We start from the raw sequence: 17,580 nt of genomic DNA on the forward strand, positions 1-17,580 counted from the left end.
CACGAAGAAAAGTGGCATCTAGCGTAACAGACTTTGCAGAAATGGAATATAATATCAATAAGTATATTTTAATTAGTGTATAATCACCTGAAAATAAGAATTGTTGTGTTTTCATTACCTTAGAATGAGCCCTTTATATCCACATAGGGAGCGGGTCCCCTCCCACGGAGGCCACCATGTTGCACCGTCATGTTTCTACAGTAGCCCAGAACGGACAAACCAAACACTGGCTCTAGAGAGAGCCTTTTGTGTTTTTTGCGAGTTTCGCGGCCACCATAGGTTCTCCCACCTGCTTGGAATGGGAGGGGAGGTGTATTCATTTGGTTGTAATTTGCAACCTTACCGCTAGATGCCACTAAATCCTACACACTGGTCCTTTAAAGTCAGTTAAAACCAAAAAAACGTGACTTAGGGGATCAAACGTTTTCAACATCAAATGTAGACTATTTAAGCCATGAAAGCCTCTCTACTGTTACAAAATCACAACCAACATCCTGTCATCAAATAAAACCAGCACTACATACCCAATATATACCATACTTACTGATCATTCCTGGTTATGAAATATCCAAGTAAGAGGACAGGTGTCAAAGACAGAATAAGCAGTGATTTGAGGACAGCATTTCATTTATTTTGAAGCACATACTGAATATATTTCAGTTGTATATCAGGTGGTTATTTGGGTGAACTGTGTGTTGCTGTGTTACAACAGCTCTACAGCAACTGCTGTGAAAACCACTTCCTCTCAGCATTTTGTTTCTAACGTCAGAGCTGCAAACTGCCAACAGGCATATGATAATCTTTAAAGATATTTGTTTCCTTGATGTCAACAGGTCTCTATAATTCGCTGCTAAGAAAATGATTGGAGCATCAGATAGTTCTCAGTCCTGGAGCTGTTGGTCTGCTAGTCCCTGCAGCTTCGGTTCCAGATCATCTCTGTCAGTCATGCAGGACAGTTCTTTGTGTATGTTGACATGCTATAGGGCTGCACACAATGCACTTGTTCCCACACAGGTTTGTGCTTTGTATCATGTAGGATAGAGGCAACAGTGCAGTCTAAACTTTACAGGAAATCCTCAGGTCATAAAAGTATGACAAAGGTTGTATTCTAATTCACTGCATGTATTACACTTTTCCCAGCCATTTCTTATGTATCTCTACACAAACTCCCTTTCTCTTTATTGTAAAATTGTTCTATCGTCAATTGTAAAGGACCATAAAATATCATAATCTTATAAACTACCATATTCAAGATTCAATATTGCAAGTACTGCAGTGTCTTCAATATCCTCTTTGAAGCAGGTTCTGTTTCTGTTGGAATCAAACCTGCGTTACTTGCTTGCTTATATTACAGTGCAAACTATTTCATCACCCAATAAATAATGTTTTTGTCACAACACCCTTAAATTTCACCATGGCAGCTTTTATGTAGGTCCCAGCCAGGAAACACAACACTCTGTCTTGTAAATCAGCTCGGCTGCAGCCAAGAGATGAATTTTAAACATATGTGGGATGCTTTGCTGGTGGAATGTGTATATCTTTAAATTATTTATAATTTCTGTGTATGAATTAATTGTTGTAAAAGTCACTGGTTCCTAACCTGGGAGGTGGGACCCCTCTAGGGGATCACAAGATAAATCTGAGAGGTCACAAGATCGGAAAGAAGCAGAATATTATTCTACAAGACAAACTTTTGTTCACTTTGCTTCTTTCTTGTGAAATAGTGGGTAGTTTTACCTCCTCGGGCCTCAAAAGTTTATTCAAATGAAACAATATGATATACTTTTTGGGTGGTAAATCACTATTTGTTGGCATGACTCCATTACATTTGCAAAATAATCGGATTTCTAGACCTCTTTCTGTCAAGCAGCATTCAAAAGCTCCTTGTAGCTGTTACTTAACATTATTGTCCTTATTCTTTCCCCACTCTCACAAGGAAAACTAATAAATAAAGTCAGGAACAATAAAACATATTCATATATATAATATATAATTAGGTCAGAAGTATGGGTGCCACTTTCTAAAAAGACACTCTTATATAACTAATGGCTTTATAAATACTAAAGCTATACTAAAATGATTTAAAGATCAGTTTAAGGCATTGAATAACTTGGGTTGCCAGGTTGTGGAAAAAACCTCCTCCAGCACTTCAACAAGAAGACCCCTCGGGGCATCTGGACAGATTTTATTTATTAACAGTTTATTAAAGGACAGGTTCACAATTTTTCAAGTCTGTCTTAAAACAACAGTCAGGTGCCCAACTGAACATTGACACATGTTTTTCTTGCTGTAATCATTCCTCCTGTTCATACTGGCCTTTAAGAGATCCCTTCATAATGTGGTTACACTGTAAATGATGAGGGACAAATCCACAGTGCTCATTTTGAGCAAAAATTTAATTACAAGTTTATTTAAAGCTAATATGAAGCTTCAGCCTTCTAAATTAGTCAAATCAATTCAGTACCTTTCAAAGTTACTGTCTCTCTTTTCATTATGATCTGTCCACTGCAGCTGAACAGGAAAATAGTCTGTTGAGACACAAAGAGGGATTTTTTTTTTCTTGGTAAAATGACTGTAACTGTGGAAGATATCCACTTTATTTGACTCAAGTTTCATATTAGCTTCAAAATAAACTTCTGAATAATTATTTACTCATTTGTCCTCCATCACTTATATTATAAGCACACCTGGAGGGGATCTTATAATGGTCAGTATGAACAGGAGGAATGATTACAGCAAGAAAAAAACGTGTCATTGTTCATTTTGGCACCTGACTGTTGTTTTATGACAGACTGTGAACATATCCTTTAACATTTACAACTGCCGATGAATTGTTTGATCATTTAAAAAAAATACCCAGAGTCAGTCTCTGGAGCACCAGCATCTCATGACTGAAACAAGGAATATTTCCACTTTTTTAACGGCAGGACCGGAGGTGCACACTGCTGGGTTGAATAACGGGACCGTGTGTGTGTGTGTATGTGTGTGTGCGTGTGTGTGTGTGTGTGTGTGTGTGTGTGTGTGCGCGCGTGTACAGGAGGAGGAGGAGCCCGGGCTGTGATAACAACAGGCTGCTGCCTCGGCTCTGTTATCTTCCGTTCCCCGCCGTCAGAGCCGCGGATCTCCTCTCCGGACCTCCACACGGATTTATGTCATTATCATGAAACTTCTCTAAAAGCTGAAGCGCTCCTCCCATGGTGTCCCCGGCAGACTCCCCGGCATTTATTCGACTTCACGGCAACTATCGGCGACCACTTTTGGGGTCTCGAAAATCATGGAAACGTGGTTTTTGAATCACGTCCTCGGTTTGTCTCTGTCGGTCCTCCTGCTGGGTCTACCGGGGCCCCTCAGGGCAGGGACCCCAAATAACAGCAGCACGGAACCGGGAACGACTGGATTTTATTATTCAACCATCACAAATGAACCCGGCGACATGGAGTACAATGAAACTTCAACTTCACACTCCAGCAGCGAGAGTTTATCACCATCACAGAGAAACCTCCTGCTCACACACACTGCTGAGACACACACTGCTACTGCTGGAAACTTCGGTAAGATTACTGTCACTGAGGCCTGCATATGGCAAGTGCTTTCTAGACAATATGTTAGTCCAGTTTATTGAGTTTATAGCCTCATTGTCCCCGTATGAGAAATGCCGTTCCCCTGCAAAGAAACGGCTCTAGAAAAGCCTTTTCATCTTACTGAAATGAGCTTTAGCTGGAGGATACAATAGAAATCCAACAGAAAAGCCAGAAAACCAAATAAATCCAAATAATAAATCAAAAGTGAGGATTGCCTGTTTCTTAAATTATGAATGAGCTTAGACTGAAATGGAGTTTCTTAAGCCTCTGTGCAGCCTGCATGTCAAAATGAATTCAAATGATATTCATCCCCAGACATGGTGCCATGAGACAAGTGCATCATGCTCTTTTTCTTTTGTTTGCTTCAGTATACTGTAGGGCTGCTACTAACAATTAGTTACACAATCAATTAATCAACCAGTTGTTCTCTCATTTGATTGGATGATTGCTTAGTCTATAAATTATAAGAAAATACTGAAAAATTCCCTTTCTTTTTTAAAAAAAGGAAAAATCTACCAAAAACCTATGTTGTCATATTCTAAGACCTAAAGCTCTTCAGTTTACTGTCATAGAGGGCAAGGAAAAGCACATTTTTACATTTTAAAAGCTAGAATCAGTGGTTTTTTTGCTTAAAATGTATGTATTATACATAAAAATGGAATTCAATGATCAGTTTGATATCAAAGTTGTTTTAGATTCATTTTCTGTCAGTTAAGTAATTCACTACTTGGCTAGAGATACAAGGGTTAGACAATTAATCAATTAGTCGAACGATTAATTGGTAACTGTTTTGATAATTAATTCATTGTTCAAGTCATTTTGCGAGCAAAAAAGTTTCTCAAATGTGAGGATTTGCTGCTTTTCTCTGTTTACCTACTACCTTGTGACATTTCGTATACCAAACGAGTAATCAGTTATTTAACGAAATAAACTGCAAATCAATCGATAATTGAAATAATCATTAGTTGCAGCCCTATCAATCAGTCAATTAAGCGCTACTTCAGTATAAGAAGTGTCTTTAAGGCTCATACACTCACATCTGTGGCTCTGATGTATAGAGGAGGGTAAATCCACGTTAAGTCTGTTACTTTTATTCTTTGAATAGATGTTTCGGCTCCATTTTAGACTGACAAACCTTTCCCGAAAGCTTTAAAGCGATAGACAGAAGACCAACAAGCATAGTTAACACGTTAACTTTGACCATTCATGGGGTTTACCAGTTTATCACAAGTTATACCCATTCACTTTCAGGTTCATAGAGTGCAAAACGCCGAGCAACTACGTTCTAACACCTTTGCAAGTTTCCTGTTTGAAATTAAGCTAAAACATTGTTGGTGGCTCACCAACTCATACAGGTGGTATATGCGGCCCTGACTACTCTACTCTATGGAATCGCTCATGACTATAATGTATGCCACCAATAAACAAGATGATGCACAAGAAGAGAAGTGGACACATCAGAGAGGGATTATGATGCTTTTAGATAACAGATATTGCTCATACAAAAGGACGAGGTGGAGAAGAACCCAAGATACCTTTTCCACTTTGTGAGGATGCCACAGCCCCAAAGCTTGGATTGTGAGAGTAATATATGAGCCCTGATTCCCTGCGCAAAAGGCCCGATATCAACCATCATGGTGTAAGAAGGACACCTTTGTCATTTGCGATAGATACCAAAAATTACCCATATGACAGTTTTAGGAGAGCATGTCTCAAAGCAATTAAAGACAGTAGAAGAAAAAAGAGTTGTAACTGTTACTTCATGTTTTAGGAGAGCCAACTGGTCATGTAGTTAAGTGACTTTGTCCCTAAAATAGCGCTTTAGGTACAGTCTGCTGTATCTCTATCTGTGCCAGCGGGAATAAAGGGACGTTTGAATTCGGAGGATATGCATAAATAACCATTAGAAACTTGAATATTAGGATTTGGGCTGCAACTAACGATTAGTTTTATTATTGATTCATCTGTCAATTTTTTTTTCAATTTATCGATCAGTTGTTTGGTCCATAAAATGTCAGAAAATGGTGAAAAATCTTGATCGCTGTTTCCCAAAGCCCAAGGTGACATCATCAAATGTCTTTTTTTTGTCCTGACCAACAGTCCACAACCAAAGATATTCAGTTTACTGTATAGAAGACTAAAGAAACCAGAAAATATTCACATTTGAGAAGCATAATGCAACCATTGGGAAGCATAATGCCAAATAACGCATCTTAAAATTAGGGCTGAATCAAAAATCTAATATCACAATATTTTTGACCAAATACCTCAATATTGATATTGAGACGATATTGTAGGGATGACTATTGGTGCTTTCACAAAATATTTACACAATGAGTAATGTGGATATTATGACTTAGTGGTTAAAGGCAAATAATAGAACAGCTAGAACAGTCTTTTAAGTTCAGAAAATTACATGACTTTACTGTAATGCAGCCTTTAAAACCAGGAAAAGACAACACTTAGGCTATGCCATATAATGATATTACGATATCCAAAATCTAAGACAATATCTAGTCTGATATCATGGTATCAATATAATATCGATATATTGCCCAGCCCTACTTAAAATATCCAATAATGGCTGTGACCTTTACTTCATCAACAGAGAGCACCAGACCTTTATTACACTGACAATTCATTATTTTCGTAAATCCACCTGCTCTGTGTAAAGTAAGAGAGTTAGTTTTTCTGCTCAAATATTAACAACTGCAACACAGTAAAATACTCTTAAATACTGTCTTATTATTATATGTCTTATATATTAATAAAATAGTATTACCACCATTACCACTATACTATTAATAATGTTGTGTTGTAGTTGTTAATTGGTCGCCACCAAGTACAAATATGCTATCTGTATGATACACTGTATACCCTATACTTACCATACGTGTACTTTCTTCAACTGCTTGTGAAAGCATGTGACATCAGTGATTACAGTAGTTTTGTAGTGAAAACGCTACTTGTGGATCTATACACAAAACTGTTGGTTAGACATATACACTCAATTCACTGTTACTCTGAGATCTGGCCACTTTTAAAGGCCCAGGCTTTATTTAACTTTAACAGGAATGTCTGTGATAACCTTCACTTTTTTAGAAGGCTGCTGGACATTATGAAGATTTTTTTTTTTTTTTTATTTGGTTCATTTTCAGCAACACTCTGTTTGATTTATGCGTTTACACACATTCAGCCGGGGAGCTGCCCAGTACAATTCCTCTGAAGCAATGTGAGGGCTGAAGAATGACCAAGGGGAAATGATTCACTTTCCTCACACGCAGATTTCACACAGATTTCACCCAGATTCACCTCTCCTCTCCCAAACCAGATCTTCAGGATGCAGTCATCTAATGACAAACACACAAACTGAGCTGTGAATCTCAATCACTGCTCAAGATTTCTGACCATAGCAGCAAATGTCCTGTTTGGCCTGTTGGCAAAAGAGTATCGACCAATCCATTCACAACACTGCTTTGTCATACCATCATCTATGCTCATTGATATGCTGAACATATTGCATTTGCCTAATGGAAGCCACAGAGTTTCTCAAGTATAACAGATGTGAAAAGACGACACTAAAAGAGCCCGTGTTAAAGAGCTGAGAGATAAACAGCAGAGAATCTGGGAGTGTCCGTCACTTGTTGCCAACACCACGTTCCAGTCTGAGTTTTGTTGCCCAGGCTGGATCCAGAGAGAGAAAATGAAATAATGAAAGAGACACATGCAGAGGAAGTGAGAGAGAAAAATAGAGTCCAGCAGCCCAGTTCTTCCAATAGACTCCCAGTGGACGGGTCGTTCTGCAGTTGAACTCCCCCCCCTCCACCGGTTTTGGATGGTGGCTGCTGGTCTATGTGTGCTGGCTGTCAGGATGCTGGCCAGCACCAATGCTCATCCTCAGAGAGCTGTTGTTCCAGTCCTGAGCTGCTGGAGACCGGCCAGATAACTGACAGCCTGTCAGACAGCACAGCATCAGGGAGAGGCAGAGAAAACCGTCTAGGTCAGAGGTTAATTTCTCAATTACTGTACACTTGATATTTAAAACATCTTGTCAGCCCATGAAATGCTCTATAATTTTAAGCAGCTATAATTGATATTTTTAATAATAACAATGTATGAAATGAGAGAGGCGTCACTCATGATTCTACAGAGAATTATCAGTGACTCTGTTGTCCCCCCAGGGCTTTACGGCACTTTATAGCGAGTTTCAGCACATTGTTTAGATGTCTGGCTGCAACTTTACTGTTTTGGTTCACTTTCAGCACTCTCATTGCGTCGTTTTTGGCCGCAGCAGGCGGCTGTTTTCAAATAAAAAGCTCTAAAAACCGACTGTACGCTACATGCTCAGCACTGAACTGCAAAGAGAAAGATTTCACGACATATTGGTGAACATAGTGGAGCATTTAGCAGCTAAAGAGCAGGATATTTTCCTCAGGAGTTGGTAGAGAACAAAAACAGAGCTAAAAGAGAGTGAATATTGGACTTACATTCATCAGGTGGACAGAAACAACTCTGAATGAATGATAATGTTGCTCCGTAACTGTTGGATGTGTAAATAAGCGACTGTTTTCTAACAATTTCAACATATCAACTTAAATGGCGATAATATGTCAGTGCTGCGTGAACAACTTGTTTCTGCTACCCCCAAGTGGCCAAAAAAACCATTAATTCAGGTTAAAAGCTGCACTAATCAATAGTTTTATGTCAATAATGGATGAAATGACCAATGTTTATGTGAAAGGGATTGCTTGTAGTGATGAACCCACAGATATTTAGCGCCCAACTGCAGTTTCCTTTATCATTTCATACAATTTTAGCAGCTCATTGTTTTGGTTTAACAACCTGCAGTTTTACTGTTTCCGTTCACATTTTCGTTATAAAAGCTCTGTTAAACTCACTGCACACTTACTTGCACAGCACCAAGTAGCATAGAGACACAGTTAGCAACTAGCTGGAGAACATAGTGCAGCGTTCAACAGCTGAAGAGACAAATATTTTTAGTCAGTGGAGACCAAAACAGAGTTAAAAAGAGCGAATCTTGTACCAACATCCAGAACATCAAAAATGAATGCTAATGTTGATCCATATCTCCTGGATGTGGAGGATGAGCTCTTTGCTAAAATGTTAGCCATAACAAATAAGTGTTAATATGTCAATGTTGTGTTTTCAGCTTGATCCTCTGGTCCCAAGTGAACAAAAAAATTAATGTACACATTGCAGCTTTAAAGTAATGAGCTGCTTTTAAAAAGATTCACCGGTACCATGTAACTGTAATATCTCTGGGTTGATTCAAGCATCCATGCTGCTCTCTCCCCATGATGTCTACTCTCAACTGTCAAATAAAGACAAAATGCACAGAAAATAATTTGTAAAAAAAAAAACTATCCCTATCCTATCAGCACATTTTTTTCTTAACACTTCACTTCTGGTTTCATTTATTCATATGACTAAACAATAATTTTGAGCCAGGCTAAAAAAACCAAACAGATACTTAACATGAATACACGCCCAGATCCATGGTGACAGTTTTCCGCTTGTGCTTTGTGCTCACTCAGCTTTAGGAAGGAAATGGCAGATTCCCAACGGAGACAGTCACCACCATATTTAGGACCTCAAGCCTTTGTTAGAGTAGACGAGCTCAGCTGCCAATTGTTCTCCACCCAAAATCATTGCCTCTGCAGCAAGCAACAGTACTTCTGACAGCATCTTCCTCCTCTTCCTGTCGCCTGGAAAGGCCAGATGCAGCTTGGTGAGCTCCCTCTGGTGGCCACAGCTGGAAGAGAACTACAACGTCAAGGGAGATTATAATAAAAAAATGTTGACAAAGTGAGAGAAAAACAAATAAAGAGAGGGTTTGGACTCCCTGTGATGGCATCCACCATGCTGACCCTGACTTTTTAATTGATTGTGTATCGATCACTACAGGACTCCCAGATTCTAAAATTCATTACAAGTTAAAAGAGTTTGGATCATACCTGTGACAAACCTGACAGCAAGTAACCAAGGATCATGTGTGGATTAATCTGACTTTTTTTGATTGATGGTGTGATTGTTTTGTCTATAAAGTGTTAGAAAATAGTAAAAAAATGTCTATCATAGGTTCTCAGAGCTCAAGTTGATGTGTTCAACATGCTTGTATATTTATCTGAAGTGAGTATTTAAACATACTTTGTATTGTTTTGTTTCTCCACAGACACTGAGCAGACACAAACCTTCACAGAAACAAGCAGCAGGTCACTAGAGACTGTACGTCTGTCAACGGAGCCACTCACCTCCACCCTTGTTGCAGCCACCACTGAGTCCAGCAGCAGCATCAGCAGCAGCAGCAGTAGCAGCAGCATCAGCAGCAGCAGCAGTAGCAGCAGCATCAGTAGCAGCAGCATCAGCAGCAGTAGCAGCAGCAGCATCAGCAGCATCATCAGCAGCAGCAGCAGCAGCAGCAGCAGCAGTAGCAGCAGCAGCAGCAGCAGCAGCACCAGCAGCAGCAGCAGCAGCAGCAGCAGCAGCATCAGCAGCAGTAGCAGCAGCAGCATCAGCAGCATCAGCAGCAGCAGCAGCAGCACCAGCAGCAGCAGCAGCAGCAGCAGCAGCAGCAGCATCAGCAGCAGCAGCAGTAGTAGCAGCAGCAGCACCAGCAACAGCAGCAGTAGCAGCAGTGACTGGAGGGACCCCCTTCACACGGACAAACTGCCAGATGTCTCTCCTGTTGTGTCCCAGAAGACAATGTCCTCGATGGCGACAGAGGACTCCAGCATGCCCCAGGACAGCCCGGACAGCACTCTCCGTATGGGAGATGCCGTATCCTCGGCGTCACAGACAGCCGTCCTCACCGACAGCACCTACACTTCCACCACCATCAGCCGAGCCGGAGAGAGGACCCTGCTGTCTGTAACCTCCTCCTCTAACAACAGCACCTCCTCTGCATTTACAGAAGACTCCAACTCCCATCGGTCCCCCTCTACCTGGGGTGTTCCAGCCACAGGGGGCACAGAGACTGAGGGCTACACCCACAGTGCCCCATCCACCAGGACTGACAGCAGGGACACAACAGACCAGCACATCACTCAGTCCTTTGGGGGGATAATTTCAGAAACTGGGAGCCCAGGGGTATCCAGAGGAACCCAAACTTTAACTGGACCACCTAATGCCACCCAGCATGAACACACCTCAACATCAGAGGGGACTTCAGACTCAACACCACCTCTCAGAGTGACAGAGCCCAGCACTGACCAATCTGAAGTGTCCGTTTCATCCACAACTCCTGTCATCTCACCTGCAGGTGTTCCTACCAAAATGTCAGGGACAGATCAGGGGTCAGGCTCTAGTGTTGGATCCTCCACAGAGTCTTCCACTGGAGCTTTCAGCTCTAGCACTCAGAACCAAGAGGGAACAGAGGGGATTTCATCCCAGACCAGGGAGAAAAGTGTGAGCTTTGCACTGACCACAGCGCCCCCTACAGTCAGCAGTACTACAACTAACCTGGACAACTCTCTGACGGAAACACCAGTGCTGGCCACTGACATACTCCTCACCACCACAGTTGTCACTGTTACAGAAAGGTATATTTTATTGTTTATTAAAATCTGTCCTCAATCATAACTATATAAATAATTGTAAATTGAATTGTCCAAGGAAAGATATTTGGTTGTTTAACTAGCACAACAGCAGAGAATAGGATGTAATATTATCATTATTATTATTATTTAGAAACATCTACATAGCTTTAAAGAATTGCAACAAGTTGCAGGATATTGGCAAGCACAGATCAGCAGCCATGCTAACATTTTATCTTTCATCATCAACAAAATTGTAATGTCAATCCTGAGGTGCACTAGGCAAAGATGTAAAGATGAAAATGGTATTTACATGCTTTTATTCAGTTCTTGTCAGGAGTCTGTATGATTGATTCAAAAATACATTCATTTATTTACTCTAAACAGATCACAGATAACAGAGGAAGAAACTTTTAAAGCCACTCCCTCTACCACCACCACCACCACCCCTCTTCTGCCTGCCACCTCATCCTCCAGGATCAGCAGCACCTCTAGCATCTCCACTCCAGGGTCACCTACCCAAGCCACCGTCCGTTACACCACACCCTCCACCACCGCCTCCACCCTGGGCCAGCAGACCTCTGCAGTGCACTCCACTCACCGCTTGTCCCCCAGCCAAACCCAGGGGCCGTCCACTGGGGTGGCTAACCCAACAAACATCACCACCCTGCAGCTGGACACAAGCACAGGCACTCTGGGAGTCACCACGGCCCATAGCCAGCACATCACCACTACCTACACCCATAGCACCCCGACTAGGAGCACAGAGGCTCTGCAAACTACCAGGAAACAGGCAGACAGAGGAACCACAGCGATGGTGGTGACAACATCATTCGCTGATGTCCGACCCACCAAGACATCACCACCACCAAGTCAGTAGTTCACACTCTTCTTTCACTTTAAGTTTTTACAGAACTTTCTGGTTCATTTTTTTCTATAATATATGGTAAAATGTCTGTTCTTCTCTCTGAACTCCAGGAGACCCCTGTGTGTCCAACCCTTGTATGAATGGGGGGATGTGTGTGAGCTCTAAAGGGCATCAATCCACCTGCCACTGTCAACCGGCATGGACAGGACCGACCTGCAACGATGGTAAGCCTCTGTTCTCTTCTTCCTGACAGTTTGATAACATTGAGTTTTATCATTCTTGGTCACAACTGAGATATGAGAAGACTTCTCTCTTGTTTCACTGTAAGAGCAACATTTTGTTTAGTTTTGCTTTTGCTTGTGATTCATTCATAAAATGTGGGTGACATTTCTGGAGGATGTGGTGCAAAAACCCAGCAACACTCAGTTTTACACTCCACAGTGACTAACAGTTGCCACAGCTGAGGACCTGTCACTTAAAACATAGTGTGTATTGGAATAATCTCACAAGCTTTACATATGAAAAGCCCTACCATGAGTCAGTCAGTCATGATGATTGTAAAATTATCAAAAAAAAGTCTGGTGTGGTGTGGTCAAAGTTTTGTGCAGGTTTAGAAAGTTAGGGTTAAGATCGGAAATAAAGATTTTATATAAAGGTTTATGGATTCAGTGAAGGCCCTTTTAAGTATAATATAGTAAAAAGCTGCATGCAATTGTGTGTGCAGACGTGGATGAGTGTGAGGAGAACCCTTGCCCCGCTGATTCCAGATGTGTGAACACAAGAGGTTCCTTCACCTGTGAATGTCCGCTGGGTCTTGACCTGGAGGACGGACGCACCTGCACCAGAGGTATGACTCTTAACTCTGCTGGAATGCATCACTACAGCAAATCTTTATATCTTTAATTTATATCTTATTTCGATTCACTGACAGTAAATTTCTCCCTCCATAGCAAAGACATTTCTGGGAACTTTCAGTGTAAACAGACTGCCACATGACCCTATTACCTTCAAGAGCTCCACCATGCATGAGGTCCAGAGAGAGATCATTCAGCTGGTGAGAAGCAGTTCACATCGCTGCATATTCTCCTCAACGTTTATGTGTATTATATCTGATACACGCTCTCTTCCTTTCTTCTCCTCAGCTCAATGCCTCATTGTCAGTCCTCCGAGGTTACAGACGCTCAACTCTTAGTAAGAAGTAAGTTCCTCAGTTTTTGTACATCTTATGTAGGTTTTTGTTATATTTTCAAAACCACAAAAGGAACAAGTGGTTACCTCTTTACATACTATTGACCATTATTAAAAGGCCAATAAAAGTAAATAAATCTCTCACTTTGAAATCAAGCACATCTTTCAATGATTAAGTGACAATAACTAGCCTACCATGTGAGATTATCTCAGCTCCAAATGCAATTCAACTTGTTTCAATAATTTCCCTCATACTAGTGGGATGATGTGTTTGTTTTGCTATTTTCCATGACTCATTGTAAGAATACTGAAACTAAGATTTAAAAAGTAGAGGTATTTGTAGATGCAAAATGATGCAACATGGACATTTTGTCAGCACAGACCTCTTAAAGACCTCTCCTCCCCACAGAGAAGAGAATGGAGTTCATATATTGGCTGTCAACATGTTTTCCATCTCCACTAATGTGACGATCAAGGAGGTCAACAACAGCATCCAGATGTCTCTCAGCAACTGCAACTCCTCGGTAGCCCACTGCCGGATGGTCCTGCACCACCAGATCACTTATCGTGGTAAATGTTATAGCTAGTCATCTCTGATCCTTTTAACCCTCATCCAACTGAGGGCAGACAATCAAAATTAATTGTGAGTATGTTTGCAGCCACTAGAGGGCACAGTTTAGCCATAAATAGCTCCTTCACTAAAGAAACCATATCGCTCACACACTTGACATGACATCATCCATCTGATATGTTTCACAACATTACAGTACAGGGAAACCTACAACAAAATGAAAGGACAATGTTGCAACACTGTTAAATACTAATATATGTTATTATATAATATACAATGAGATTAATATAAGCTCACATATACAGCAGTAATTGTATGTAGGATGGTTGTTGTGAACCTGAAGTGTATGTTAATGAATTCTGGTTTCCTCTTGACATGAAACCTGATAGTGATTGAGGGAAACAAGGAATGTAGTTTTCTTTTCTGACATCTTATTTTAGCGTGTTAGTTATAGTCAGATTCCTGAGTTGTCTTAGTCATGACTAATTCTGTCCACTCTGCGTTCCAGTGGAGAGTCTGTGTTCAGCCCAGAAGATTCAGTGCAATCCAGAGCGTTCCACCTGCACAGACAGCAGCGGCACAGCCCAGTGCCAGTGTCTACAAGGATATTACAAACACAACCCCGACGACCAGTCCTGCTTAGGTAAGCTGTGTGTGTGTGTGTGTGTGTGTGTGTGTGTGTGTGTGTGTGTGTGTGTGTGTGTGTGTGTGTGTGTGTTGTGATTTGTCAGTGAATAATTAAACCATAAAATACCAACAAACCAAATAATAAACTACATATTGCACCTGATTAAATGTTCCCATCATGGTTTTGGCCATGTGTAGGTGTGATTACAACCAAGTAACCCTTTCTTTCCTCAAAAAAATGCAGTTCTGGGGGAAAAGTTGAATCTAAAAATGTATCAAAATCAAATCCACCGGATATTAGCAAACATTGGACAGTTTCTGATCAAATTGTCTTCTTTCAGAATGTGGGGATGGCTACAAGCTTGAAAATGGCACCTGTGTCCCGTAAGTTCAGCTTTATTTCTTTTTTATGTGTTTGTTGTTCCAGTTACTCTGAAAGGTCACATTTACACTGCAAATTCTGTCTCCACTTTTCAGGTGCATGTTTGGATTTGGGGGATTCAACTGTGGAAATTGTAAGTATCACTGAAATTCAAAACTATAACATTCAGTTTCAATAGAAGATACATTTCATGAACTAATTTCAGCAGTTTCCTATTGTGATCCTTACATGTGTATGCCAAAGTTAAATATTTAATATTCTGCTTTTTGACATTTCAGTTTACAAGCTGATTGCAGTTGTGGTGTCACCAGCAGGGGGCGTCCTGCTCCTCATCCTCATCATTGCTCTCATTGTCACTTGCTGCAAGTAAGACTGCTGTTATTATTGGCATAGACAACATCCTCATTTTGCAAACTTTTACAACCCTAAATTTTCTTACACCTTGTATAGTAATATGAGTTGTTCTACCTTATTTCAAGTATATAATATAAAATATATAAATATACAAACATTTAAAGAGTAACTTAAAGACTCAGTTCACCCAAATTCCAAAAAACATACATTTACTATAACCCCAGTGGGTATCTTGCAGTCTAGATAGTTTTTTTATACTGAGATATTCCCTGTTGGGAATTGTCCTGAAAGCATTTAATTAAATGGAAATGGCAAATTTTAACATCAGTGTCTCTTAGAAGTAACGTTGATTACAAAGTAATCCCAATTAACCTTTATGACCATAAACTGTGTTGATTTTATGGTATAATTAAAAATAAGTGGGATAGTTTGGTAAAGTAATAATTTTGGTTAACTTTTTTTACTTTATCCCTTAGGAGAGACAAGAATGACATCAACAAGATCATCTTCAAAAGTGGAGACCTGCAAATGTCTCCGTATGCAGACTTCCCCAAGAATAACCGCATATCCATGGAGTGGGGCCGGGAGACCATTGAAATGCAAGAGAACGGCAGCACCAAGAACCTGCTGCAGATGACTGACATTTACTACTCTGTAAGGAGACATACAATACAGCATAATACAACTCTGATTTTTACTCTCACTGCTTAGTGTGTGTGTGTATGAGAATACAATTGATAAATCACTATATCAGACAAGAGAAAACTGTTAAATAAAGACATCTTATAATATATTTTCTCTCATTCTGTGCCCTTTCTTGCAGCCTGCATTGCGTAACTCTGACCTGGACAGAAATGGCCTGTACCCATTCACAGGTCTGCCGGGCTCTCGCCACTCATGCATCTACCCCGCCCAGTGGAACCCATCCTTCATCAGTGACGATTCACGAAGAAGAGACTACTTCTAACCGCCCAACCCTGAACATACACACACACACACAAGCCCTCAGAAAACTGCCATCTCTTACACTGACAATTGTGATGTGTTATGATGGTTTTCTGTCACTGTGACAATGCTAATGTTTGAATTGCACATTTTTGAGAACCCATTTGACCATCTGCATTCAGGGTTACACATAAATTATGGAAATGTGTGTGTGTGTGTGTGTGTGTGTGTGTGTGTGTGTGTGTCTGCATATTATGGAAGTGCACATTTTTGCAAGTAAAATGTTTTCTGAGTGTTCTTACGTGACCATTTCAGTGTTTTTGCATGTTTTAGCTCATTTACTTCAACTCATATATTTAAACATTGCTGCCACAGTTTTCCAAAGCATGTTGATTGTTTAATGTGTTTTTCCTGCCTTGCAGGCAGCCACTGATTCCCATTTACTTCGCTGTATGATACAAAACAAATTGCAGATACTTGAAACATGTTTAAGGTAGCTCATCCATTACAGTAAACAGCAAGTCTGCCTTCTCTGACCTGAGTTATGTTGTCGCTGCCTGGTAATGCAGTGCAGATTTTTCAAGCAAATCTGCACTGCATTACAGCGCTTTGTTTTTTTAAAAAAAAAAAGCAGATTTGATGTTCACAGTGAAAGAATGGGAATTAAGGGCTGCCAGGACACAGGGCTCATTTAAAATAAATGAAATACAGCAGTAATGTAAAGTATATGAGATATGTAGTAAATAGACTAGAACATGTGAAACATTGATACGGTCCTTTAAATGCTGAAATGAATATGTGCATGCCACTGCTGTGATTTTAAAATCTTTTTAGATAATAGTCTGAGCATAAAGTATTAATGGGACATGACAATAATAAACCACTGAAGGATGCACAAAGTTCAGTTTAATGCCAATAGAAACTGAGGAATAACTTTGTTATCTGATGCCTTTATTTATTCCCTGTATGTCCAAGTCCTTGACATGTAGCATAGTGGACATCTAATTCAGACACACTGACAGACCTAAGACAAACCTGTGGCTTACATGTTTTTGTGTGTGTGTGTGTGTTTGTGTTTGTGTGTTTGTGTGCATGAGGAATAATTATTTGTATACCAGAAGTATCATAACTGTCAATGAGTGTTTGAATGTAAATATGTATCATATTTTGTTTGGAATATTATTTTTATGTGACTGTTTTCTCTCTTTGTGTATGTATGATCTATTGATTCTGGCGTTTTAGTCAGACGTGTTTATTTAAATAAAATTATTGCACAGCAGTTTGTCTCCAAATCCATTCTGATAAAAATGATTTCTGAATATTTTTTTAGTCCCTTGAAGTTTTTTATTCTGTGGTTGATATTATTTAAAAATATCCAATGAAAATATATTCAAAATAAATGTATTGCTGAAATAATACTGTACATTAATATATTATATTAGTCACATGATCTGTCAGGTTTGAAATTTTGGCACAGTACGACAAGAACAGCACTTACAATTAAAATAAAG

The 17,580-nt window shown here is 40.1% G+C and overlaps 1 protein-coding gene across 1 annotated transcript; it reads left to right on the top strand.

Moving 5' to 3' along the window:
• The first annotated feature begins 3,003 nt into the window (after positions 1-3,003).
• Positions 3,004-17,338, top strand: heg1 (heart development protein with EGF-like domains 1). The gene is made up of 15 exons (XM_042427330.1): positions 3,004-3,551; positions 9,775-9,880; positions 10,175-11,140; positions 11,522-12,006; positions 12,113-12,226; positions 12,727-12,849; positions 12,953-13,056; positions 13,145-13,200; positions 13,600-13,760; positions 14,270-14,404; positions 14,730-14,772; positions 14,866-14,903; positions 15,049-15,136; positions 15,601-15,778; positions 15,948-17,338. The coding sequence occupies exons 1-15, from the start codon at positions 3,275-3,277 to the stop codon at positions 16,089-16,091; spliced, it is 3,018 nt and encodes a 1,005-aa protein (XP_042283264.1). The 5' UTR covers positions 3,004-3,274; the 3' UTR covers positions 16,092-17,338.
• Positions 17,339-17,580: the final 242 nt, after the last annotated feature.

The sequence above is a fragment of the Thunnus maccoyii genome, chromosome 11 (genome assembly GCF_910596095.1).
Source record: "Thunnus maccoyii chromosome 11, fThuMac1.1, whole genome shotgun sequence".
Lineage (NCBI taxonomy): Eukaryota > Metazoa > Chordata > Actinopteri > Scombriformes > Scombridae > Thunnus > Thunnus maccoyii.

Excerpts from the sequence above, each read along its gene's own strand:
- heg1 (XM_042427330.1), top strand. The coding sequence starts at position 3,275 with ATGGAAACGTGGTTTTTGAATCACGTCCTCGGTTTGTCTCTGTCGGTC. Across the intron at positions 9,881-10,174 it reads CTTGTTGCAGCCACCACTGA|CAGCATCAGCAGCAGCAGCA; the intron begins GTCCAGCAGCAG and ends CAGCAGCAGCAG. Across the intron at positions 14,405-14,729 it reads CGACGACCAGTCCTGCTTAG|AATGTGGGGATGGCTACAAG; the intron begins GTAAGCTGTGTG and ends GTCTTCTTTCAG.